The sequence below is a fragment of the Gymnodraco acuticeps genome, unplaced genomic scaffold, assembly GCF_902827175.1.
Source record: "Gymnodraco acuticeps unplaced genomic scaffold, fGymAcu1.1, whole genome shotgun sequence".
NCBI classification, from domain to species: domain Eukaryota; kingdom Metazoa; phylum Chordata; class Actinopteri; order Perciformes; family Bathydraconidae; genus Gymnodraco; species Gymnodraco acuticeps.
This window is the reverse complement of record NW_022990441.1, coordinates 3409002-3436321: the sequence shown is the minus strand read 5'-3', so window position 1 is coordinate 3436321 and position 27320 is coordinate 3409002. Positions and strand designations below refer to the sequence as shown.

Genomic DNA, 27320 nt, shown 5'->3' with positions numbered 1-27320 from the left:
ATGTAATGTAATGTAATAAATTTGACACATTTCAAGAGGTTGATCCAGAGCCAGTAGTGCTAATGTAGGCTCTAGTGAGATCTATAGCTGCTGCTTTCTTTGGGAGGTATTTTAACATGTTGCTGTCTCTGTGTTGGATAGGTAGAATTGGAAGGTCTAACGGGCCACATTGAATTCAACAGCAAAGGTCAGAGGTCTAACTACATCCTGAGGATCATGCAGAACAGCAAAGATGGCCTAAGGCAGGTAAAGTAACTCCCAATCCTACAAATCCTATGTTGGTATTATCTGTCTTCAAAATAACCACATGCTATGGTTTCAGCATCAGCACTGCCTTTCAACAGCTTGTAGTCCATCCCATTGGTTCAAGAGCTTTTACATATAAATAGTGTGCTATACCAGAAGTGAATCGCAAAGATTCCTCCATTTGCTTTTTAGATAGACACTGGCCATGATATAGCTGTTACTGCTGAACACAAAGCTCTTCAGCGCACACCTTCCTGATCTCTGTAGGGCACTTCTATGGGCAAATGTTACCGTTGTTTTATGGCGGTGAGGTAACTTGTGCTGCATTGTACTGCAGGGATAACACTTGCAGGGGTTCTGCTCTGAACACCAGCTCAACTGACATCTTTTGGTCCAAACAATTCCCATTATCATGCTGGCAAGAGTGTCAAGATAGAACAAAACAAAAAAAGTAGTGATGCCATTTTGAAGGTGCAAAGAGGCATACTAGATTTGTTGGGTTAAAACACAAGACAGACTATGGGTTTTACAGATATTCCTCAGTTACTTTTGATGACTTTTAGATACAAATTTGAAGCTGTTATTCTTTATGGAATAAAAGAACATTTAGTCATATTTAAGTCTCACAAAATGACTATATTGTATCCAGTCACTCCATTATTGCCCCAGTGGATGCTGGCATTTCACGCTTCCTACACTAGCGGTCTTGTTGTTCTCTCTGGCTTTCTGAAAATACTCTACATGCACCACAGGCATTTGAGTCTATGCTCTGAACCACACTGCGCAATCTCTGAAACTGCTTGGTCTCCCTCAGAATCTCTTTGCCTCACTTTCACACCAGGGAACATAAATACTTTACAATTTCTTCTAAATTGAAGACATTTATCAGGATTACAAGGAATTAAAGTAGTCAGTAATTAAATGTAAGTGACGAGAGGCTTTGTGCAGCTTTTAGTGCTCTCTAATAATGAATGGATGGCAGAACTACTGCTGCTCTTGTTCTCTGGACTGTATCAATTGCTTGGGGATTGGTGATATTATACTAGGGTTTTCAATGTTTCTTGTCAGGGATCCAGAAATCAAACATTCAGCAGATTTAAAGGTCACCTATCATGCTATTTCTAGGCAATAGCATAGGTCTCAGATATATATAAATATATAAAAATGAATGTCTATGAAGTGTTTTGCTCAAAATACCAAACAGATCACCCATTCTAGCCATGCCTCATATCCCTCCGTTTCAGCCCTGTTACTAAAGTGCTGATTCGGGGAATAAAGCTTAAAAAATAAAAAATAATAAAATATAATAAAAAGAGAGGGGGCGGAGCTTATGCCTGCTCATGCGGGACACGGCAGATACTGGCCGTTTCTCAATCTCGAGGAAACTGGCTTCCAAGCCAATATTTCAAGGATGCTACGTCATCAAGTGGCGCAGCAGGACCGTTCCAATGTCCAGCATACTTAGAATTCCACCAAGGCCGCGTCCTTGGTTTGGGGGAATTTTCGAGGCTGCACATGGGTAGACTTCGCATCCTTAAAATCCCCACAATGCTTTGCGCACGGACCAATTTCCCCAAATCTGTGGCGGAAAATGTAAGGCGGGGCCTCTCATATGACGCACACCTGCACACTTGCTAGCCTGTTCCACTCTTCGTTTTCCGAATGCCAGGAAGGATTCTTGCCTAGCTTCTGAAGGAAGTGACTCAGAAGACATGTGCTACCAAGCAAGCATACTCGCGATTGAGAAACACCCACTGTCTAAACGCTGCGGTGATGAAACGCCATATCATGTTCAAAACCACATCAAAGATTATTTCTGAAACAGTATGGAGCTCAAATGCTTTTTTTCTTGCAGGTTTACCACAGGGTGAGTTCCTTGTTCTATCCTGCTTCTTACACATACTCTCTCCAGTACAGGTTAGCTCTGAGTGTTAGCGATGCTTGCTAATGTAAACAAAGACCATATTACGTCCAAAACACATCGGGCACTGATTCTGATAGCGACGTTTCTGATAGGGCCGTGGGTCCACCATCCGACATGACGTAATTTACGTCATATCGGATGGCAAATCTGGATCAGCTCCATTGTATCCCCGTTTTTAGAGATTTGCGTAAAATCTGTGTGTCAGTTCCCTGACACACCGGGGACACATTTATGTATAAAAGACATAAAAAAGTGCATTTTGCATTATAGGTCCCCTTTAAAATATCTATGTTAAGACACACTGTCTGAAAAACAATTAGTTTTTGACATCAACGCATTAAAACCCATTATTACACAAAACTTCTCCGGCATTCTCTCATTGTAATGTTGTCTAAATATTGAAATCGAGGAGTGGAAAAATGATATTTCCTGGACAACACTTAAAGAACCTCTGACAGGGAATTTATCGAGGTGGTTGGAGAAGAGCATTGTTTCAAATTGAAGACTGGCTGGGGAAAATATGTGTGGGCAAAGTGATTGTCTGTACTCATCCATCAACAGCAGCTCGAAAAAACTCCAGTGGGTCTCACCCGTCTACAGCAGTAAATATCTGTGGTTGATCTAGCAGGTAAAAAAAAAAAAGGATTGATTGGTAGAAAAATAAGTGCTCAAATGTAAACATTAGCGCATAAAAAGCAGAAATCTTGAATGGCTGAGTGGTAGAGGAAGAAGGATCTATGATTGCTTTTATGGTAATCCACAGCTAACAATAGGTTTCAGACTATTTATTTAGAAAAGAATTGTATATGAGTCACAAAATAACTTTATTTTTTATACTAATGTGTTCTGTCAGATATTGCAGTGTGTCAGACTCTGTACTGGGGAATCCAAGTGAAGGACAAATACATACAACTAAATAAAGACGGATGGATGGAGTTATAAAACAAAAAATATACTTTCAATTTCTTCTGCCAACCCTGTTTAAAGAAGTGGCAAGTTGTTGTTTCCATTGCCAACCAAGTATCTACACACACTGTAGCAGTAGGCTACTTGACATTGTGTCTGGGACATTACAGATTTAAGATAAGATCTACATATCATGTTGAACTAGATAGGGATATTGTGTAAGTCAAGTTACCTAGGGTTATCCTCTTTTATACTTTAACCACTACTTTTATTTGGCATAAGGCAAGTGACGACCAATCCCTTAGTAACTGGACAACAGCAGTTTTCTTTTCCATGTCCCTTCCTCATCCTCACTCACATTCAGTGCTCACAATGAGGATTATATCTGCATGCATCTTAATGTATGTGTGTCTTTTATGAGTGGATGTCCCAGATTATTCAGAATGCCATCATTTCAATTTACCATTTGCTTTGAAACCACTGTTTTTAGAAATGCCAAGACTTTAGTGTTTTATATGTCATCTTAAGGCCTGATTCTTGATGTAAAGCTATACATGTAATCCCTGAAATGTATGTGTTCATGGTGCTATACTAAACTGCACAGTATTTTCCCTAGAAATACCTGTCCCTCACCGGGACAGCTGTGTTTTCCGTGCTGCCCTGACTGTTTTCCAGTGGATGCTGCATTGTGTATGCTGGTTATTGACTTGTCCATAATCCAACATACATTCACCCCTCTGCAGCAGCAGATAGCAGTATTTTTGCTGCTTTATCTACAGCATTTTTGTATTTGTTGTTATACTATTATAAGATACAGACAAGACATACAGTAAACAGTAAGATAGCACAGAGACGAAAAAATGATTTCCACATCTCTGTGTTAAAACATTTGACCCTTTTGGATTTGATGATATCGGTGAATGAGGGGATTGAGTGTCAGAAAAATCTTACCTCAGCAACCCGTGAGTCAGACAGAAATCCCATCCGCCTTTATTAACCTTGTCTGCCTCTCTCTGTGTCCCCTCTTTATTTTGGCACTGGTCCAGTCAAGCAGAAGGGTAATGCTATCAGGCCTAATGTGATGATTTCAACCAGAAGTATTATAAAGCACTCTTGCCAGTTATGTTAATGGAGAGAGGCAAGGTGTTAGACAGGGGACAGGATGGGGGTGTTGTTTGTTTTGTTGACTAACACCTCCCACATGTTGTTGGGTTGGGGCTGCTTCATCCAGGCAGACAGTACAGGTGCCAGGGCCTTGCCAGACATAAGGAAGGTGGCTCACTACCCACACACCAACTCTCACAAAAAGAGTTTGGGCTAAATATATCCAAACAAACGAATATGAAGTTGATATTTTAAGTCTTTTCTCTGGTTAAAAGAAGAATTATATTCATAGTGTACAACTATGCCAATAAATGCAAATTAAAACAACACAAAAGAAAACCTTCCATCAACTGTCAACCAAAACTTTCTGGAAATAAAGCAACGAGTCATGCTGTACATATCTCCATTTCTCTTCCCCACTTCCATTCATTTTCCTCAGTCAGTATGATCAACCATCCGCTCATCCCGAGCCCTGTGGTTGGCTATAGATCACCTCACATGTGAGACCATCAGCTCCTTTGGGGTTCAACACTATTCAGCCACTGTCAAAAATTGAATTTCTCTGGCATTTCACACATTAGAACAGTTTCCTGCTGCTCTCTGTGCTGTCTTTCTCTATTTGATCTATCTTGCTATCCATCTATCATTATTTATCTGTCTGTCTATTTGCCTCCCTGTCCATCTATTTAGTCACCATCACATGTATGTTTACCATCTAGTGCTACTTGCCTTGCAAAACTACTCTTTCATGCATTAGCAGTCATCATTTATACGTTTAAAGAAGATACATATTAATGTTAATGCATTGATTCAGTAGCAATGTATTCATCATTAGATGTCATTCATTCAAATGACAAGTAATAATAGATTTCTAGTTTAACAAAAAACAAACCTCCACACCTGTAAGATTGCAGAGTCCACACCGGTTTCTGCTGGTTTGTGATCAGCAGGAAGAAGACCATTTTATAATGTATTATTGTAGTGTTTAGTTTTACTTTTCTCACACATGGTGTGAACCACATCAAGGACCAAAGAGAGATTGTGATATTGCCTTTATGGCAGTTGAAATGTTGAATTAATACTCTGCATTCAGAACATTTGAAACTGCTCTTTTTATTTTTCTGTTTAAATTATTCATTTATAATACATTTTGACCAAGTTTGGTCTGATGCAAAACTCATCACAGTTAGATTTTTAGCTATAAAATCAAAAAAATGAACCATCTAGAGATCCATAACATACAATTCCAGTAATAGCTCTACGCTTCCAAACAACCATTTCAGATGACAGTGGAGTTAACCTACCTTAGTTCCAGGATATGATCGCTGCATTATGCAATAATCTTTATTTGTTGAGTTTTGGCAGGCAAAGTACATTTCCCAGATGCTCCTGTGCTAGCGGCCAGGTGTGCCAATGATGATGGTTTAAGAAGTTGGCATGACATTGTGCATGGTCTGGCTGAGGGACCACTGGCACCTGTAACCAACAGTCCACAGAAGAGGCAAGATACGCAGGTGGAGGGGGGAGAGGGGGAAGAGAAATGAGGAAAGGGGATGACAGGCGGAAAGTAAATGAGACAGAAAGGGCATGCAAGAGAAAAATAGGCCAGGAAGAGAAGAGGCAAAGACGAAGCTATATAACAATCTTTCCGCATGTCAAATAACAGCGGGGCTCAATTTTTTTTCTCCTTTATGTGCACTGTGTTTTAACTGTCACCACATTTAATGATTATAGGGCAACAACTTGACCTTCTCTGCTATTTCCTGTTTGAACGACTAATCATATTAAAGGAATAGGCTGTAATCCTCCTTGTCCTTTTGCTACGGCTATTCATAAGCTAGTGTAATGAGCTAGATAAAAGAGACTAGAACTATATGGGCTTGTGTGTGTGAATGTGTTTCTGAGGGTATATATTCTGCAGATGGAGTGAACACCAGGGGAAAGTTTCAAAACACTTATATTTGGATTGTACAGATGGATAATATAACTCAACTTGTTTTCCTGAATGCAGAGACTGCATTCTCTTTAGGAACATTAACAGACGGAGCACTTTCCTAACTCAACCTCTTGTTGCTATCGTCTGAATTATTTTCTTTGGTTTCAGAAGTATAAGAGTCACTTTGTGTGATATTTGGATACTAGCTGACTGATATATCTGACACCAGTTCACTGTGTGTGTGTGTGTGTGTGTGTGTGTGTGTGTGTGTGTGTGTGTGTGTGTGTGTGTGTGTGTGCGTGCGTGCGTGCGTGCGTGCGTGCGTGCGTGCGTGCGTGCGTGCGTGCGTGCGTGCGTGCGTGCGTGCGTGCGTGCGTGCGTGCGTGCGTGCGTGCGTGTGTCAGCGCCTGTGTGAGCATTGATGGAGTCTGTGCCAGCCCCTCTGCTTCTTGGCTCTGCACACTCTCACACACAACGAGCCCACCAGCATCTATGCATGTTTAGCACAAGTCTTTTCCAAAACAATCACACTGCAGCCTGCCAGCCAACCGCGCCACAGCACACACCAAACTGAGAGAGCGTTCCAGCCTCTCTGCAGAATCCCTGGACTGGCCCTCTCTTTCTGCATGAAGCACATTGACAGCAGCACTCCTGTTAATTGGAAGAATCTGCAAAACGAGTAATTATTGCAGTTTGGGGTAGGCAAGATCATTCCTCTTACAGTGCTAGGCTCGGGTGTGGGACACTGTGTGAGAGTCCAGAAAAGAGGATGGTATTATGTGTGTGTTTGTGTGTTAGCACGTGCCTCATTGTTCATATCTGTGCCTTGCAAACGGCTGCAAATACTCTATGCCACATCCTGGAGAACAGAGAACCACCCATTTAGTTTTATAATGGAGGCACTTCATCACAGCTTTAGTACAGAAACCACCTGAGAGAGAGAGAGAGAGAGAGAGAGAGAGAGAGAGAGAGAGAGAGAGAGAGAGAGAGAGAGAGAGAGAGAGAGAAAAGTGTTTGTTTTTGACTCATAGTTTGCGTTCAAGGGTAATTTTTAGAGACTGCAGAGCATCGACCATGTTTGAGTAAGTTACAGCAGGTCACGCCAAACAGAAAGGCCAAAGGGCGACTCCAGCATGACGGAAAGCTAATTGTTCTCATTATTGAGTCTACAGGTGCTGTGAAAAATTTGATGCTCAGGAATAGATTTTGCTCTGACATTCTACCACACACAGTAATGTGTTTTTATGAAGCCTGCAAGGTTCGTACCAGAGATCGAACTGAGTTGATCTGCCATAGCTGTAAAACAAAGGTTAAGGAAGCATGAAATAATCTAACACATTCTTTCAGTGACTGGGACTTCAGTGCCTGATGTTTAAACCAAATTCTGCCTCCCTGATCTGCAAACCAAAATCTCATCAACATAACGTGAAAATAGGTTGGGGCTTTTTCCATTGAGTTCTTTTTCTCCATTATTTCCACTGAAGTAATAGAAATCCCTCCCTAGGCGAATGTGCGAGCTACCCAAACCACCCGTGGCAGATTTACTGAAATACAAAGCAAGTGTCCCAACTCATTCCTTTTCATCAGGGCAGATTACATTTGCAGCAGCATTAAGAATGATTTGGCTAAATACAAAGAACTGACTACATTTCTAGATCATGAGCATATTCCATCTATGTTTGACACCTCAATCAAATTCATTTAAATTATTTGGCCTTATTTCCCCATTACATATATTCAGCAGTGCCACAGCTCAAACCAGTTGTTCATTTAATAACAAATATAACAAACAGGATCCTTCTTTGCAGTATAAACTTCTTTTAACCTTGGATATTGAATTTGTGTAATGTTGTCTTTCTACCACACATTTCCGTCCCATGTTCTTTGCATTTGTTTGTCCCCATAGTGAATCTTTGTGAAGAGATCATCTATAAACTATTCATCTTCCAAACATGTCGGAGTAAGCCCTATCCAATTTACTGAATTATCATTTGAGCATTTACAGCCAGATTGATTTTTTTTTAAAATAAACTTGGGTCCCCAGGTGTCCTTTTGTCAAGGTCTTCATAGGTCAAGCTAACAAATGCAGGTAGCGTACTAAGTTATTAAACCCATCTGCTTCCCTGTATCTGAGGGAACTCTGATTTCCTGGCATATCTCAGACACACACACAGACACATCTTGCACGCATACTTTCGGACACACGCACTGCTTGGGCACCACTTCAATTTGCAAGAAATGATTTGAGCTGTGTTATTTACACAAGACTTCCTCATTCAATTTCTTTCTCTTTTGTATCGGATTTATTTATTTCCTGTCAGTGCTGCTCCTATGTTTATTACTGCAATCTGCTTTTTCCTACCCCTACCCTTTTTCTTTGCTCCCATCTCTGAGAGCACTATTACTCTTGCTGCCCACTCTGCTGTGGATGCAGATGCACTCAATTAAATTTCTCTACGCTGCTGCATAGGAGAAGGAAGGAGGGACGGGACAGGTACTGAGAGGGAGAAGGGTAAAAGGGGGAAATAAGAGAATGAGAGGTGTGGGCTGGTGCACAGCAGGTTGACAGATTCAAGACTGCCTCCACCCTTTTTTGTCTCCTTGAAGGATATTATCATAGGAGCTTGACGTAGCTCAGCACACCACGGCCTAGCTTGGATCCCTTTCCCCGCCTCAGGCAGAAACAAGTACGTCTTAACCATCTGATAGATGTACAGGTCTAATAGGAAAGAGCTGGTGCTTGAGCTACTGCCACTAAGGTTAGAGTAAGGCGAGACTGAGGGAACCCTCTGATCCCAAGCAACTGAGCAGATTAAACATGTTTCAGTCTTTCACTCTGAGTGTATGTGTGTGAGTGAGAGAGTGTGTAATATAGGGAGAGTAGGTGTCAGTGTTATAGCTGTGTAATTTCAAACAATAATTACAGCACGTTTAACATCGTAAGAGGGGGAGTTTTTATCAGATGTAAAGGTGCTCCAGATGGCACCCTCAAACAAGGTGTGAGTGTTAAACATAAATCCTGCAAATGTTTTTTTTTGTTGCATAAATCATGGTACAGTATGTGTTTTAATCAGGGTCAAGATTTAATTGGTGCTTATGGCGAAATAGTCCAATCAAAATGCCAGTGAAGGAAAATCTGTGAGTAAAACCCTTCTGATAGAATTCAGCAAAGCTAGTATAAAATATTGGCTATTTTGGAATTAAGGGTAGAAAAGGAAACTGTTCACCAGCAGGGGAAAAAAGATAGTATGGGAATAGTTTTAGTGTTTCTTTTCCAGTATGCAGCTGTAGTATTTCACTATAAGATCAAATTGTCCCTGAAAAACACTTTTCGGAGCAGATCAAGGGAGTTTAGAGCCTTATTCGGAGATGTATCTAGTGTTATCCTTACCCCGCTAACACAATGTAATAGCTCATGAGAACTGAGCCTTCCAGTGCGGTTCTGTTGTCAGTATTATACTGCCTCACATGCTTTTATGTTCATTTGTGTGTGAAGTGCATGTGTCCAGCAAGTGGAACAGCAGCATGTCAAACCACATTAACTTCTCATTTCATTTCATTTCAAACCTTTATTTAGACAGATAGGTCCCTTGAGATCATGGATCTCTTTTACAAGGGAGACCTGCATCAATTTAGTTCCACATGAAACATAAAAACAACATAAAAACAAACAATAGAGGACATCATATTTACATATTCACCAACACTTACAAACACCCATAGTGTCAGAAAGCATCTCGTGCAGACGTGCCTTAAAAACATTCAGAGAAATAAAATTGCTCAATTTCAATTTGGACTGTAGGCTGTTCCAAGCAACCTCTGAGGATCATCCATTCAACACGGTTTCTCACCTTGTGCATGTGCCAATAAGCATCCTCCCCCCCCGCCCCCTTATTTCTGCTCTTTTCATTGTGAAGCCTGAAGGGGCTGTGTTTTTTTTTTCCAGCAGGAAATTTAGACTTTGGAATCATCTGCCTCAAAGCTCTAAAATGTGAATTCACTATCGTCTTTTCTATCACTTTCCCGAGCAACCTTTTGCGTTCTCGCCTCGTTTTTTTATGTTCTGCCTCCCTAGGGTAGCTCCGTCTTTAAAGTTGCTTTCATCTCTTTGGTGTTAGTGATGCTCCCCGTTCAGCGTACACTCATTTGATACTGTTTTTTTTATCATATCACCATGTAAACCTTGTATAGAAAAAGTATTCTGAAAATGTTGCATTACATTACAGTTACATGCCCTCTTTCTAATGTCAGTAATGCTCAGTTGCAAAACAGCGGATCAGTTTATGAGCGGCTTGGTCTCCTCCAGTTTATTGCACACAGAGCTGTCTCTTTTATGAGTTAAATGTCCTTAGTGCTGCCGACAGCCCTGGAGGTCAGAAAGGCTATGAATTATGAGAAGAAACAACTCTTCTGACTCAAGTCGCTTTTATTAGATTTCTTCTCATTATATTTTCATTTAATTTTCTCCAATGAGAATAGATACCAATTGCAAGTCATACATTAATGTATTGATTTTGAAGTATTATAAGAATTTCTCCCCTAAGATGATCTTTTGATACTGAAAAATCATGTCGATGCAAATACTGTATGCGATAATACCATCTGACTTGGTGCTTTTCCCCCCTGAGACTCACACAAACACGCAGTCACTTCCAGTAGGGATGTAACAGGGGTGAAGACTGTGTGAGCTGCACGATACGGCTGTTGATTTAAATGTGTTGGACTGGGGAAAAGCTGGCTAGCCTTGCTCACAAGACTTATTAGTCGTCTTTTGACATATCTTCCCCAACACCCCTCTGCATTTCACTTTTGTTCTTGCATCTTGACCGAGATTCCCTCAAAACCTTGGAGAAATACATCTTAAGCTGGTTTAAAGACAGGCTTTGATGCCAATGCTTCTCTGTCCTGAGCTAAACAAAACACATCACTACATGTATTAAAGGAAGTGTGGGTGTGTGTCACACACTTGTTGTGGCGCCAGTCCAAGCGAAACATATTTATTAAGCAATAACTTTGCATGAGATCAGATAAGAAATAATGGCAATCGAACTGAATCCTCCTCAATCTGACTCAACTTTTCTTCCCTGTGCTGAATCTGCAACTGCATATTGAAATGCATATTGCATTTTTTGAATAAGAGACTCACATCACAAGTCTACACACACCGGCATCTCTGTGTGTGTCTCTCGTTCTCTCCTTTGTTTGGTCTCTCAGAGACATACAGCAGTCCCCATTCCTCCTTTGTTTTTCTCAGTTTGCACTTTGCAGGCTGGAGATGGGGAATAGATCAAAAGCAGAATGGATGAGCTGTTTTGCAAGATCCCCCAGTCTTAACGGATTTCAAGGCTGGGTGAGACTGTGTATGGTTTGCTTGGCTTGGTGTACGAGTTTGTGTGCGCGTGTGTGTTATATGCATGTATATGCAAATGAATGTGAGTGTGCGTGAGGACCTCTGTGCCTGTGTGCCTGTGAATATGCCTCTGTGTATCTGTTTTTATCAGTCTACACAGTGCACCCTTGAAATCCTACCAAGACTCTCGTTATGGTGTAGCTACAGAGGATCCATAGATGCATTAAATCGTATAGGCATTGTTTTTATTTGTTCTCTCTTCTGGGTATAGACAGGTTCACACTTTGTTCTCTCAGCAGCCTTGTTAGATTCTTTAAAGGATTCCCGTTTCATATCACAAACATTGTCATCATCGTTTTATAATTATTGTTTTATAACTTCACAAGTGCCAAGACTTTGATCTACAGTGCACGCTGAACAGGATTTTACGTTAGGTTGCCTCAAGTATGCAGGGGAGTAATAGTAACAAAATATCACATAAATTAAAAAGTATTTACAAGATAATAAAGCAACATTATATAGCAAATAAGTAAATACAATGCTCTTGTCAAGCAAACATTTTTCCTTTAGTTAAACTCACTCATGGCCCCCCTCACCAGAAGGACCACAGTGATATCATCCTTATAATGCACCCTTCCATAACTCTGTCAAGAAAGTGTAGTTCACTCCATCTATCAGGCATATTATTTAAAGGTCCCATGTCATGCTTTTCCGGTTATTACCCGTCCCCTTGTGTGTTATGTAGCTTTTTATGCATGTAAACGGTCTGCAGAGTCACAAACCCTCAAAGTACACCCTGTAGCGAGTAAAACTCTTAACACAGAAAATATGTGTCTATGCTGCCTCAGAACGCCTCATTGGAGATTTTTCTTTATCCATTTTTTTCTTCCGGGAACCAAGTGACCTAACGACGACCCAATGGACCAATTGGTCCAAATGGACCAATCTGCGGAGCCGCTACTTACGTCTGCCATTGTAACATATAATCACTGATGTTCCGCTGTAACGGTGGTGGACTCATCAGAACAGAGTGGGCGAGCTGACCAATCAGAGCACACTGACTCATAGGGAGGGGGGGACAGGAGCTCCAGCAAGCCGTTTAGGACAGAGAGTGAAACCACATACTATACAGAGATGCTGTATGAGAAACCCATGTGAGTTTGGAAAATTGAACAATGTAAATCTATTAGTACCTAAACAATAGAATTATGATCAGTAGAAATGGCCATGTTATGGGACCTTTAATATTATATGAATTTATTGTAATAATTGTTTGAATACAGTATAGCATATCATCTCGCCTGAAAATATGTGTCCAACCCATTGGTTTCCATCACTGTCACTTATAGCTTGAGGTGATAATTACCTGACTGTTACTGCAGAGTAATTTGTCCCGGTAATAACTATCGCACCGAAGACTAAGTTCAGATGTTAGTTTTCATTTTGTCCAGTTGGGTTTTTTGCCTCAAGGGGATTTACAGTCTGTCCAGACACCCTCTGTCATTAGACTTTCAGTTTGGATAATGAAGATTAGGATTAGACTAAGTTAATAAGCGAACACATCCCTAAAGGTCTTGTTCTTTCCCCGAGTGTTAAGAGTATGTCTGCAGTAACACGGTCGCTAGAGATGAGTACATTTGGACAGTCAGTAATGTGGGGGTACATAGACTGAGCAGGGACTGTGGCTGGAAGGACATCCATTGTTTGCTGACTGCTTCACTAGGGATGCAGCACTTGGAGAACATGCAGCGCTGCTTTGAAGATCTGCTCTGACAGACGAAAGACTTTCTTTTCATCCTAGAGTTAGTCTCATTACTAGGACTGAACAACTAGTTCCATAATGCCAAATAATGAGTGTGCTGAAAATATGCCGTTTGTGTGGATCTGTGTGTTAGGTTTAACAACAATTACAGCGCAAATCACAGTTTAGAGTTTGATAAAAGAGTTTTTAAAAGTCGTCAACTTTTTCAATACTCGCTGCGAGGTATAAGAGAAAATACCACAAATCTGCCTATTTTTCTTCAATTGGGACTTGAGTTTCAATTATATTATTTTCCCTGAAACTATCTTTACTGTAGGGCAGTGTCGACCACCTACACCACCACCTCTGTCTGTCTCACCCCATGAAGTTTGCCTAAAGCACCACCCTGATTATTCTCATTCCAGCTGATGAGTCACACCAGAGAGAGTTTTGGTTAAAAAAAAGCTATTTATCTCCCTCTCTATTCCATTGAGAAAACACACATAACAGTTAGACACTAACACACTTATACAATGTCTTTGCTCGTCATTTGAACAATGCGATCATTGTGAGTGGGTTAGCTCTAAATATACATTTTAAGCGGGAGATAGCTGCTGATTCAACAAGTGGTAATGTTCGCTGATGGGTAGAAACTGCATCTACTTCAGCATATTTTCATCAAGCTGAGGTGGCATAACGTAGCTATAAGAGCAATAAAAGTCCATTCTCAGAGGCCCGCAAGGTTATTTTGCCTAAGCAATTCACACATCCGCTAACAGACAGTAAACACACACACACACACACACACACACACACATTTCCATCCTCAGTCAGACTCATTGCAGCGCTGTGACACCTGAATGCTTTGGCCCGGGTCACGTGTAAGTGGGCTGTTTGACATTTTGCTTGATAATGGTAGCTATTGCTTCTCTCATATGTGATGGATGGCTCTGTCACAACACTGTCTCGCCACACCCTATTGGATACGGCATTTTTCTGACAGGAAAATCAGCCAATCCTGACGCTTCAATGAGCAGCCTCCCTAATCTTTCCCCGTGCTGTAATTCCAGGTTGCGGAATGAACCCTGGGTAATCCCTCCATGGGAACGTCGTTGCACTTGTTGACACTTTCCCTGTCGGTCTCTCTCTTCTACCTTGCTCTCTCGCTGTTGCTCTTTATTTTTCACTCGCATAAACTCTCTCTCCACCTCTCTGTCTGTCTTCTGACTCTCAGATGCTGTCTACTTCCCTTGTTCTCTCCGCCTGATGTTCTGGCTCCCTAGCTGGCTGCTCCCCATACTTTCTCATTGATTTTCATTCCGTTCGTCAGCCTCACCGCACCTACTCAGTACAAGATTGACATTCGCCTGCATATTTCTATTTCTCTCAGTCTTTTCCTTTTGCTCTGCTCCTATTCCGCTCTCGCTTATTATTTGTGATTCTTCTTCCTGCCAGCCTGCTCCTCAGTACAATAAATAGTGCACAGTACTCGTCAACAGTCTGAACTTTGTCTGAATTTGTTTCCTAGACTCCCTGCTTGTATTGCACTGTGGTTATTGATTGTAATTGCAGTGTAAATACCCAAATAATGACACTGAAATGAGAAACATCAAGTAGATAAATATATTATTTTGTATATATATGTGGCAATGTGCAGCATCTTCTCTCTCTGTTGAATCTTATGAGTCTAATCGATGTTTGGGTTGTGCTGCGAGTATAATGAGATATCATGCAATGGTTCAGTGGTGTTCCTTCACCAAGATGAATGCAATGGTTAGCGATCCATTCACTTTTCTGTAATTTGCACAACCTACAGAATTATTACTAAATAGTTACCGTATAAGGTTTTCAGTCTAAATGATGAATGTAACGGTGGGTTTGCTTCCCTGCTTATATTAGCAGATCTTCCTGCCTGTTAGTCGGAGTGACTCACAGATAGTACAGCTCTATTCTCTCCCCCTCAAAGCTCAGGTTGCAACAGGGCCACCAGAGCTAGTTCCTCCCCCGCCAGCATATGCTTCTTCTTCTTCCTGCTCACAGCTCCCACATCTCTCTCACCTCCTGTTCCTGGGCAGGAGTCGTGGTGCCACCCCATCCCATTAACCTCTCAGTCACCCCCATGCTCAGCCCTCTGCTGACACCTGCTGAGCCCAGAAGTAGCCCACCCCCCACCGGCTCTGACAACTGATTATGTACGCTGATTGCTGAACTCCATATTTCCCAAGTTCCTTTTTGGTCGTGCCACCATATACGCTCACATGTTCTACCTCTCTGTTTCTTGAGGCCGTCATCAGAGGAGTGTATAGTGTGTTGTTCAAGAGGTTTGGGTAGCTATAGTCTATTTGTGCTATTTATCAAGGTGCCTTTTCTCCCAACAAGTAAACCTGAGAATGGGAGAGATCTTTTGATCATGTACTCTCAAAGGAAATCTTTGATTCCGGGAACTCTCTCTTCCTTTTTCTTTTTTTTTGTACCTCACATCATAATTTATGATCAGAGCTAGAGAGAGTGGTTAAACAGCTTCCAAATGCAGGCACTGATCATGATGAATGGGCCGTAATCCCTTGAAGCAAACTATGACCAAGAAATGAGAGCTTTGTTTACTGTAGTTTTTATTTTTTTCATTTCAGACTTCAATCACTGATCATCCAACTGTTCATCTTCTGGTTTCCAAACATGAATACTCCCAAAGGTTTTCCAGCATGTAGTCGAGAACTCATTTCATTGACATACTGTAGATAGCTTCACATCAACAATGTATCAAGGCTAAAGGAAATGCCATATTCTCTCATTTATTCCTCGTACATACACTGTAATATTAATAATGGAGGGAGGTTGATTATTGAGATAAGGAATATTATTTCTCTCCAGACAGAGGTGGCAATGTTTACATAATGAGGTAGGTAACAGAGTTTGAATGTGTTTTGAAATTGTCACCATTATGTTTCACACAGGTTATTTTTTTATAAAAGACTTAAAATTGCTGCCTTTTTCCTAGTTTGTTTGCATATTAAAAGACAGACTGTGATTTCAAACTAAAATACCTGACCTCAAGTTGTTAGAATACACCTCATACAGTATATCCAATCCTACAGGAGATTAGTTTTGCAAACTAACTGATTTATCTGAGGTTATCTTCTGTGCCAACACAGAGCAACTGTTCTGCTTGATATTGACACTGAAATTGCCTGTTTCGGCGCCAGCCACATAAATGAAATGATAGCTTGTGAAGCCACCATGATAAGGAAAGCCAAATTGTTTTGCTGGTAGTTCTGCACACGTTGTGATGTTGTGAAGGGTCACATACTCCCTACCATATAATCACAAGCATAGATGTATTGAGTGAGAATAATAAAACGCTCATGCCCATCATCACGGGTCAATTGGTTATCACAGGGAAAGTCAACGCTCTCCTGGCAGGAAAAACAACTTTGAATTTTTTCAGTTTATCCAGTGCTTGCACAGTTTTTAATAAGCTTCAAGGTTGCAGAATTGTTCCAACCATTAGAGGAACCGTGTAAATCCTTCAAGGTAAGAAAATACAAATCGCCAAGATTTTTCTTTTGTCAAGGACATTATGGTAAGATGGAGGTTATTAAGAGAAATGTGTATTTGACAGTAGCAAGAGGCATAAGTATAGAGTTACAAAATGATCATGTCTGTCGTCATGTTGTTTGACAAACTTGGGTCACACAAATAAATGAATGAAAACCGATGAAGGCAGAGACAGATTGATAGGGGATGGGAGGAAAGACACCATGTGAGGTGGAGGTGTGAATCCCCTCTTGAGCTGTAATGAAAATGAGAATGTGGCTCTGTGCCACAGGATTTACTGGTAATTGGGTTAATGAATGCATTCTGTTGCCTCTGATTGAACACATGCCCTGTGTTTTCTCCTCAAGGAGCCACACAAAGGTTGTCTTATTTTTCTCCTACTGCCTTACTCTCGCTGTCACCTTTTCTCAAAACACTGTGATTTGTCCACTGCTTTCTCCCTCTCTTGCATTTTCTTCAACGAAGGTCACACTTATTGTCCTTTAAGGAAAGAGGCAATTAAAAACAGGATGTTTATATTGGCCTTTTCCAACTGATGGACTTAGTGACGTGTGTGTGTGTGTGTGTGTGTGTGTGTGTGTGTGTGTGTGTGTGTGTGTGTGTGTGTGTGTGTGTGTGTGTGTGTGTGTGTGTGTGTGTGTGTGTGTGTGTGTGTGTGTGTGTGTGTGTGTGTGTGTGTGTGTGTGTGTGTGTGTGTGTGTGTGTGTGTGTGTGTGTGTGTGTGTGTGTGTGTGTGTGTGTGTGTGTGTGTGTGTGTCCTTTTCACAGATTGGCCTGTGGCACTCTGAAGGTGGACTGTCCATGGAGAGAAAGCTTCCATCAATCAACGTGACGGACACACTCTTCAACACTACTCTTACCATCACGACAATATTAGTGAGTACTACTCTATGCACGCTGATACTCACACATCAACAGGGTTGTGTATCATTGTAATCGGCTCAACTCCTCATCTGATCTCCATGTGGCTGACATTCTGTGGTTGACAGACAATTACCATATCAAAAACCCATTTTGTATTTTCTGATCCAAACTCAGTCCTCTTGGGATCAGAGGAACTGCTGCTGTGCGATTGTTTTTGCCCTGAGTACTTCAGATGATGGTACATCACAGTGCATCAGCAGGAGCTAATAATTCACCATGTCAGCCATTCTCAGCCTTTGTTGTAAATATAGATCCTGTGAGTGCTAGTTCTCACTACCCTCACTCTGCTACCTGTGACGAGGGATGCAGTTCTTAATAAATGTCCTTAATTACCAGCCGTGTTAACTATCAGTTATCTATGAATCCTGTTAACGAATATAATATTAATAATAATAATATAATATATTAATTATAAGTTATATTTTGCTCATTGAAGGCTTGATATAAGCAGCTGACATTTAAACAAATTAAATAAACATTATTTGTGTAAAGGAATATTTTAGTTTTGTTAAAGTATATAGAGTTTAGTGACTTGTCCTCGGAAATCTGTTTAATGGTTAAAGTGTATTCCTGCCTGTAATGTGATCCATAGCTTCTCAGGAAGACACAGGTCAAGAGGTCATCTGATGTCTTGTGGGGGGAGAAGCTTGGCTCATGTGGGTTTGCAATGCAACGAGTCTTTGTCTCGACATCTGGCATGCATTAAAGGAAAACCCGCGTGTTTTAGGGCCCTCCTCTTCTTACATATACTGTAGATGTGTTCTTGGCGCTTTTGTCTTCAGAGTTGGCTGGTATCTTACATGAGAACTGTAGTATACTGTGATCTCTCCGGCCGTACGAATTCTCAATAAATATCAGTGTATTGACAGGCGAATCCAGTTTCCCTCATTTCATGATTGGCTCAACATTGCTGCAAAGAAGTTTTTACTTCACAATTTGAATAAGAGGGAAAATTCTATCACTCAAAATGTCCCATGCTCTTGATTACGAAAAGGCCAAATGTATAGGCTTATTAGAGAACAAACCAGATGACACTTGTCACACAGGACAGTCAAAACATTCTGTTAATTAAAAAGGGTTCAATATGCCTCAATCGAAACTCATTTGCATGATGTTTTCGTCCGACCAGATTTGATAGCGTTAATGTGTTTGGCTGCTCCGGGAGGCTACACTTGAAGTTGGGACAGAAACCCTACTGACGTATCCTCCTCCTCCTCCTCCTCCTCCTCCTGGCTGCCTCTCACTGCATCTTGATCTCTCTCCAAGAGTTCTCATCATTTAGCATGTTTTTTTTGTATTCTCACCACATATAATTTTATTCATGAATTGTATTCATTAGCATATGAACAGGGTGTTTGGTGAGTCATGCGCTGTTGGCTGTAACTCCCCCTTGATCAAAATGTTGAAGATTTTACATCGGACAATCCTGTAAAGCAGGTATAATGAACTTTGTTGGAAGAAAAACTTCAGCTCAGTTGGAATGACCTCGAGTCATTGATCTCTGAGTCCAGCCACTGAAACACATATCGAGCTACTCACCACGCGAAGCACAAATGTTGTGGCACAGGTAATATATTCTTGACTGATCCAATTCTTAACAGTGATTAATTGCTCATCAATTCATTAGCAACCTGTTTTAATTAGAATAGCAGGTGTTTGTAATTTCAAACATTTGTGAGCAGAATATAATGCTGTTTATAAGCTCAGTTTGTGTGTTTTACTGTAGCTTTGATATCACATCAAAGGTGTAAAAACAGATTCATGTTGGAACTGGATAAAACCGTTCTTCTGCCCGTGTTTCATGCCTTTCTTCATCCCTCGATACACACAAAGCCTGTCTGTTGCTCAGCTCCTCCTCCTCTCTGTTAATCAGACGATAAGACACAAAGTAGCCTGTGAGCAGATTGGTCCAATGTGTTATTCTGAGTGGCTGCATGGCTTATCAGCTGTGGAGCTGTGGGAATGAGAGAAAGAAGGACATATAGCCATAGTCCGCCACTGAACAACTCCGGTCTCATTGAGACTGATTGGGATTCAGATGGAACGGTTCATTTCACACAGCTTTGGGACGACGGAGGTGTGTGTGCATGTTTTCGTTCAGGGGGAGTACAAATGAGACAATATTTTCACAACAGAAAGTGGGTGTGAAAGAAAGAATTGGCTGAGCACAGAGCTTTGATTTCACCCTGGAGAAATAGAGTCCCTGGACCAAACTTCGGAAGCCACCAAGGAGCAATTTTCAGTGCCTATCACAGCTCATTCATCATGGTGTGATTGCCGTGCCGCTGTTATCTGGCTTGTGGGCGGCAGACACGCCACAGCTGAAAGCCTCCACAGGAACTCCTTACCTGTGGCACTGGCCTGGGAGACTGTGTGTGTTTGTGTGCGTTTGTGTGTGAATGCACTATATCGTAATGGATGCTCTCTTCCTCTGTGTGCTCAGTTTGTTCAGTGTGTGTGTTTGTGTGCTCTTTTGAAATGTTCACCTGGCCATTACAAGGCAGTTTCATTACACCTACACATGGCCGTCATCTTCCCACTTCAATTTTTTTTTTTAAAACAGCTCACGGGGTCACAGGATTGATTATCACTTCACTGCAGGACCTCAAGACATGTATTTGTAATCAGAAATTGAGTTGGTTGCAGGCACTGTTAGTGAAATAATGGCTTTATACCCTCAGTAGCTAATACAAAAAAAACCTTTCTTTGCTTTCTTGGGGCAATATTGTGGGGTATTGCGTTTTCTCTCCGTTCAAATTTACAGTAGCTTGACACACAGTAGAAACTGTCATCTTTTCCAATTCCTATAGATCTCAGGTGATTTGCATTGGGACTGTGTGCCTGCTGGACTTCATGAGTTTTCATATCTTCAAGTGGAGCTTCTGGATTCTCAATGAGACAACCTGTTGGAACCTGGAGCATGGCACATGTATAATCTTGAGGTTAAACTAGAATCAGGAACATCTATAGATCTAGCTATTGGACATGCTAACAAGAAAAGCAGCATCCAAACTCCTTGAACAACCTAAAACGAAGTCTCTGAAGCAGAGTATCACTGAATAGGCCTCAAAGATATATGTGCTTGTCTTTGTAGGGTTCTCCTACAGTGCACATCTGTTCCCAAATGAATCAAACTTGTACAAGTTAAACCCTTTGTTTATTCTAAAATTCTCCACCTGGACATTTAAGCTCTCTTTGCAAAACTGACCACCATCAGCCACCACCACTTCCCCATGATAATACTCATTATCAGATGCACCCCTTTCTCCCTTTGGTCACACATTGAAATCAACAATAATGTTGAAAAATATTGTAATATTATTGTGCATCATAGGTCATTCATTTTTAATACACAGGCTAGATAGTGAGAAAACTACCAAGTCCATAAACAACTCACATCATCACACATTTAAGTGAGGGATTTCTCCTTCATTTTTCACTGGCTTCACTCTAGATACATTTGGTTATTACACCACTAGCAAATACTTAAACAGCCTTGAGTTTGAATATATCTCTCATTTAATTATGCTCTTAAATTCTATAAATGCTCCTTGCTCACAGAATTAAGGACTGCTTGTTATTCCTTGTTTCTAAAAAGAAATCAAATGGAGCAGAGCTTTACCTACAGGGACATCTCTCTTTGGTGCCAGCTTTCTGCCATTGTTAGGGAATCATACCGTCTCAATATTTAAATCCCAACCCAAGACCCATTTTTCTTGTTAATGCCTGAAACGGCCCATAATTCCCTGCTGTAAGAGACACTTTCTGCCTGAGTCCACTGCAGTTCTCGTGGTCATTCTCTCTGCAGACTTGCCTCGCGTCACTGAGAGCTCTTTTACCCACTTACATATGCATTGGGAAGAATTATAGTGCACACAAAGCTAACAGATAAAAGCAGACGCAGAGGCTCAGCCGCACTGAGCCATGCGCACCTGAATTGCACACAGACACCAGATCTGTCCCTGTTTCTTGAAGTTTGTGTGTACTTCTCTGTATTCATATTTTCTGCATTTTGTTTAACATCAAGCACAGTTTGTTGAAATTCATAAAACATTTACATAACCTGGCCCTTTTTAACAATGAACTAATATTTAGCTTATGTGGCACAAAGTACCAAACCCTGTGAGAAAATGTTATCTCAGCTGCTAGTTCACTGGGCTCTGGAGAACAAGTTTTTACAGATAAGAAAACATTTGAGGGGAGTGAGGATGGCTCTGTGAAGACATATTGAACACGCTGAGGTTTGAAAAACTGTGGTGCAGGAAGTTGAATGGGAGCAGCAGCCACAGATGCACCTGCCGCTCTGTGTGTGTGTGTGTGTGTGTGTGTGTGTGTGTGTGTGTGTGTGTGTGGTGTGTGTCTGTGTGTGTCTGTGTGTGTGTGTGTGTGTGTGTGTGTGTGTGTGTGTGTGTGTGTGTGTGTGTGTGTGTGTGTGTGTGTGTGTGTGTGTGTGTGTGTGTGTGTGTGTGCGCGCGTGTGTGTGTGTGTGTGTGTGTGTGGTGTGTGTGTGTGTGTGGTGTGTGTGTGTGTGTGTGTGTGTGTGTGTGTGTGTGTGTGTGTGTGTGTGTGTGTGTGTGTGTGTGTGTGTGTGTGTGTGTACTCGACTGTGCATATGTAGGAGAATGCTTCATCCTCCAAAGTGATCAGTCCACAAACAGACACCTCTTGGCCTGGGAATAAGAGGCTGCTTTTTAAAAGTCAGGATTTCTTTAATGACTGATTTGAAATGCCATTTTCTTAATGTCTTTCATTTTTTGTAAAGCACTTTGAATTGCCTTGTGTTGAAAAGTGCTATATAAATAGACTTGCCTTGCCTTTAAAGCTTTATTTCTCTTTTGCCGTGATGTGCGAAAGAAAACAGCTCGAATTTCCATGTGATTTTGCTTTCATGGAAGTTGGCACTTTTATACCCCTGTATAAACTTTTAAAACGTTTATGCATTTATTTTGATATCATTTTGTTCTCAACTCCACAGAAGGCTTGTATATTTTTTTGGTAGAGGTTTTGAAATGAGTATCAAATACGCAGATGTATACACTTGATATTGCTCCTCATTGGGAACAATTGAACAAAGAGGATGGCACTTATAAAAAAGACCCCATTTCGGTATGTTTTTTGCATTTTTGTAATGGAATATAATAATACATAATATATCCTCCAGGCAACTTACTGTTTTAAAGTGAGTGAAAATGTCTGACTCAGTCTGGTTTGACTGCTAGTCTTTGTGAGAACCTTCTGTAGATGAAATGTGCATTTATATTGTGCCTCATGCATGCTGAAACATGAGCATGTATAGATGTCGTGTAAAACCAGAGTTGCAAATTGTGTTTGTTTCAAGAAATTAATTAACAGAGGGAGGGATTTACTTTCAAAATTTGATACATTTATGAAATGTCCTTAGCGGCTGAAAACTTCAGTGACTTTGATCTTGTATTTTAAATCGAACAGCTTGCCACTGTAGTCTTTAGCACAAACAGAAGTTAAGAGTGAATCGTTTAATGTTAGAGAGACATCTTGTGTTTTTTTTGTATTGAAGAAATTTGAAGCGCATAGAATTGCATTACAACTAACCAAAGCCTTTGCTTTTTTTGGACCTTAACCAAAGAGCTGTTGTTAGCTCAACACCTCTGAGGTTAATGGCACAGAGGAATACGCTAAATCAAGTTTAGTGGGATCAAATTGATATGGGTTTGGAATAAAGAATATTACCTAAGATACTGTATGTGTCGTATACCCCTCTCTCCGTAAGACTCTCTAGGCTATTGTAGCTGTAAAGCAAGTATGTTCGATCAAACTGTGAGACTGGTTAGATATAATTGAATCCATATGCCGATTCCTGGTGTAGAGATCCAGACAGAAAGTCGATCAGAAGTGACTTTATTCTCAGTCTTATCGCAGCAGAACAGGAGGCTGTTGGTTCTACTGCCCAGTGATGCAGACAAGAAAAGGCAAAGCCGTCCAATCTGCTGACAAAGTGACCCCCCCTCCTCCAGTACGCAGCTACAGGTGGAACCAAACAGTTGCCATGACAACTGGGCAAGTCACAGTAACAGTTGTGCCACCAGCAATTTCTCAAATGTTCCCGATTTCTGTGGATCAAATATTTGTTCTGGCTTTCACTGTGAGGCAAATCAATCGCCAGCCAACTAGCCACCAAGCAAATAAATACTTCCAGCTGTGGCGATTACAAAACAAATTCACTTATTTTCCAGTTCCGAAAAAACACCACAACACTACTCTGTATGCTTAACACTCCTGAAAGCTGTCACAGTGCTTTAAATGGCTTACGCACATGGCTCTGTTGAATTACACACTCCCCGCTATAGTCGACTATCTCTTGAACAAGAGCATGGTTTGTGAGGTAGTATATTTTTAGCATAACCACATAAACCTGAGTTGTTCAAAATAACACACAATACAACTTCTATCCACTGAAAAAAAGTGAACTGAACTTTAGTTTCATTCAGCCTTGTTCACTTAAAAAATATGTGGAGCACAAACTGTATGAGAAAACACTGATGTTAATCATTTTTATCTAATGTCACGTTGCCAAAGTAGGTTTGTTTTACCTGGATTCATGAGCTGAGTGCAGGGACGGAGCAACTGCAAAGTGGTACATTATGCTGTCTTTTTTATGATGTAGTGGAGCCTGTGCGCACTAGTATGACAGTTGCATTATTTGAAAAATAGCACAATAGAGGTGGCTCCAAAATACATCACTGCGGTGCTCTTTAAATCCTTTCCCAACATCAACTAAATGACAAAACAAGACATAAATAAAGAGACAGCCAAACAGGGAGTTGCTTTTCTAAAAGACAGGTTGTAAATAGGTGTGTGAGCGTGTGGTGAGAGGAAAACTGCTGTTGTTTCCTATCCACTTTTTGCAGATATAACAGATTTTAGAGCCTGGCACTGCTTCAAATCCACAAATCTCAGTTTACAGTCAAGGCTTACCGGGTGTGAACAAGGACCTCCTAACTGTAAAGCAAAGCAATCATATTGAACATAAATATGCACACTACATTTTTTAGAATGCAAAGGATGTTGAGGCTTTAAAAAAAGAATTTAAGCAACGGCGTCTAAGATGTCCTGTCTCATCTCGAACAAATCCATGAATCCTACACGTCCCATAATAGAACTCAGTCATGTATTTCATGAGAACCTTTCTGTCAATGTATTTGAGACTTGACAACCCCAGTTTGTAAAGCAAGAGTCATTTTTCAGTCTTGAAACTTCCTCCACAGTTTATTTTTATTATTTTTACAAGCCTTAAAGGATTTTTTATGAAAAGTAACCCGGACACCTAGTGCTGTTCGGGTTGGGTTGTGTTTCCTGACACTGAAATATATTTTCAGTGTCTTTTCTATGCTCTGTCTTACTTTGTCACTCGACCAGTAGTAGACAGTCAGTTTGAGATGCACTGTCTTAGACTGTGACAAACCGTGTGTTTTTCAGGAGAATCCATATGTGATGCTGCGGCCAAACCACCAAGAACTTGAGGGAAATGATCGCTACGAAGGCTTCTGTGTGGACATGCTGAAAGAGCTAGCAGATATTCTCAAGTTCAAGTATCGAATCCGGTTGGTGGGGGACGGACTGTACGGGGTTCCTGGGGCCAACGGATCGTGGACCGGCATGGTGGGAGAGCTAATCTCGCGGGTATGTAAACATACACAGACTGAATGCAGCCTGTTTTGATCACATCATACATCCAAAGTACTTCTCACTGTGCACTGACATACTCAAAACACTAAAGTATATCGCTCAGCTTTGATAAATTGCAAAGCTAACAGCTTTCCTTTTTATCATACACACATTTTGATTCAGCAGTCGACCTTTACAGCTTATACATTGTGTTTTCCAAAGCAGTCACAGCTTGTTGGTGGCTTGTTTTCTGTCAGCTCCTTTCCTTAAGCCATCTGAAGTGACCATAACACACTTTACTCCTGAATCGGCCTATATTGTTGCTGTTAAATGTCTGAGTGAGGTCTTACCCTCCTCCAGCTACACTGTATGTAGCCGTTAACAGGCAGATAAGGTTATAAGGAGCTGAGGGGAGAAGAGGGGGAGGAAGAGAAGTGAAACGGAAGGCTGGGGTGAGGAAGAGAAAAACAGAAATGAAGTAGAGAGGAATTGAGCCAATCCTAAGAGGTGATCTGTCTTAATTCTGTGGGCTAATGGAGGGAAAAGTAATTAAGTATATAAAGCAAGGAGTGCCCACTCTTGTTATTGTCAAAGCCTGTTAGTTGCCTGTGGACGGGTGACTTTCAGAAGAACTATGGTCGAAGCCAACCTCTCTGACAGGAGCTTGAGCTGTGGAGTGGCAGGGTGGGGGGGCAGACACAAAGTCAAGACGTGCTTGAGAGGGATTTGTCATGGGATATGGGACATCTGGAGGGATGTTCCCAGGGGGACAGAAAGGCTTTGGCTTGTTAGGATAAAGGCTCAAAGGAATGGGAAAGACAGCAGAGTGAAATGCTTGTGAAAGAAAACAAAGGAACAGCCGTGGTTGTACATTGAATGGATAGGTTGAAAGAATATGAAATGTACACTCGGTAGCAGCAAAAGAGGACAGCCTTAGGTTATTCCGGTCAACAGATACTGTACCTGTGTCCCTGCCAGGATCATCCAGACCGAGCAATATTTCACTGTGTGAGGGCAATTAGTTTGACGGGTGTCACTAAGCCTGAGCTAACAGTGAGACATGCCAGAAGGAATTCAGACCAAAGTCTAAGTACAGTATGTCCTCGTTCCTTAATCCACTAGTGCTGCGGTTCGAGAGAAGGGGCATCCCCAAAGACACAAAGTCAAATTCTACATAGAGGGTAATGTTTAATTCATCCCTAGTATTCACAAGTTTCATTGTTTTGCTTTTTTTTTTACCATATTAGCGTGATATGATTGAATGCAAGTGAGAACAGGTATGATGCGACATTAAACAACCAGTATTACAGTGTGATGTTTTGTTTTCAGTTACACTAGAAGGCATAACAGCGGGAAGGCAGGCAGATGAATCTGGTAATCAATATTAATATTCTACCAGCACATAAATATTTCAGTGGCTGTTACGACCGTTTGTTCATTTTTCAAAGGATCAGTGACTTTCTTTGTTGAATTTGCCTGGATAGTCGATCCCTGCGCGTTGCTTCCTTCCGGCACTGGGAGCAGGCGATCAGACTTTCAAATGACAAAAGAGGAGGCGGGGCCGGGGAGAGCTGATGATGGAGGGTCGTAGCCTGCGGGCTGAGGGTAGGGCAGCAGGAGACATTAGGCTTCGGAGTGGAGTGTAGGCTAGGGTAATGGTAAAAAGGTGGACATTGTAAAGTGTAATACACTAATTAAAGCACAGACAGAGCGAGATTAGAGCCCTAAATGTTTCCTGGGAGTGTTTTTAACGTGCACTTGTTGATTTTTGGGAAAGAATGATCCATTTTCACATCACGTCAAAATGCAAAACACTTTTTCATTCAAGCTAGATGCCCTACTCCCTGTCTCTCTTTCCTGGAAATACAAACAGCGTGTTGTGGATTTTGAGTGGCGTCTGCAGTGCTGCAGCAGAGCTCCTCTCTCCTCACTCTCATCCTCCCCATTCCTCTCTGTCTCCCCAATCCTCTTAGTTCTCCTGCAGCAGACA

General features: G+C 41.2%; 1 protein-coding gene across 4 annotated transcripts in view; it reads left to right on the top strand.

Annotated features, from left to right (window-relative positions):
- The window catches only part of grik4 (glutamate receptor, ionotropic, kainate 4), a 329869-nt gene that overhangs the window by 282858 nt on the left and 19691 nt on the right, over positions 1-27320 (top strand). For 3 of the 4 annotated variants that reach the window (XM_034225443.1, XM_034225442.1, XM_034225445.1), the window contains 3 exons: positions 142-246; positions 17531-17638; positions 25142-25345. In XM_034225443.1, coding sequence (XP_034081334.1) covers positions 142-246; positions 17531-17638; positions 25142-25345 — 417 coding nt within the window. The remainder of the gene's footprint in view (positions 1-141; positions 247-17530; positions 17639-25141; positions 25346-27320) is intronic. The other variant, XM_034225444.1, reaches the window with a different exon arrangement.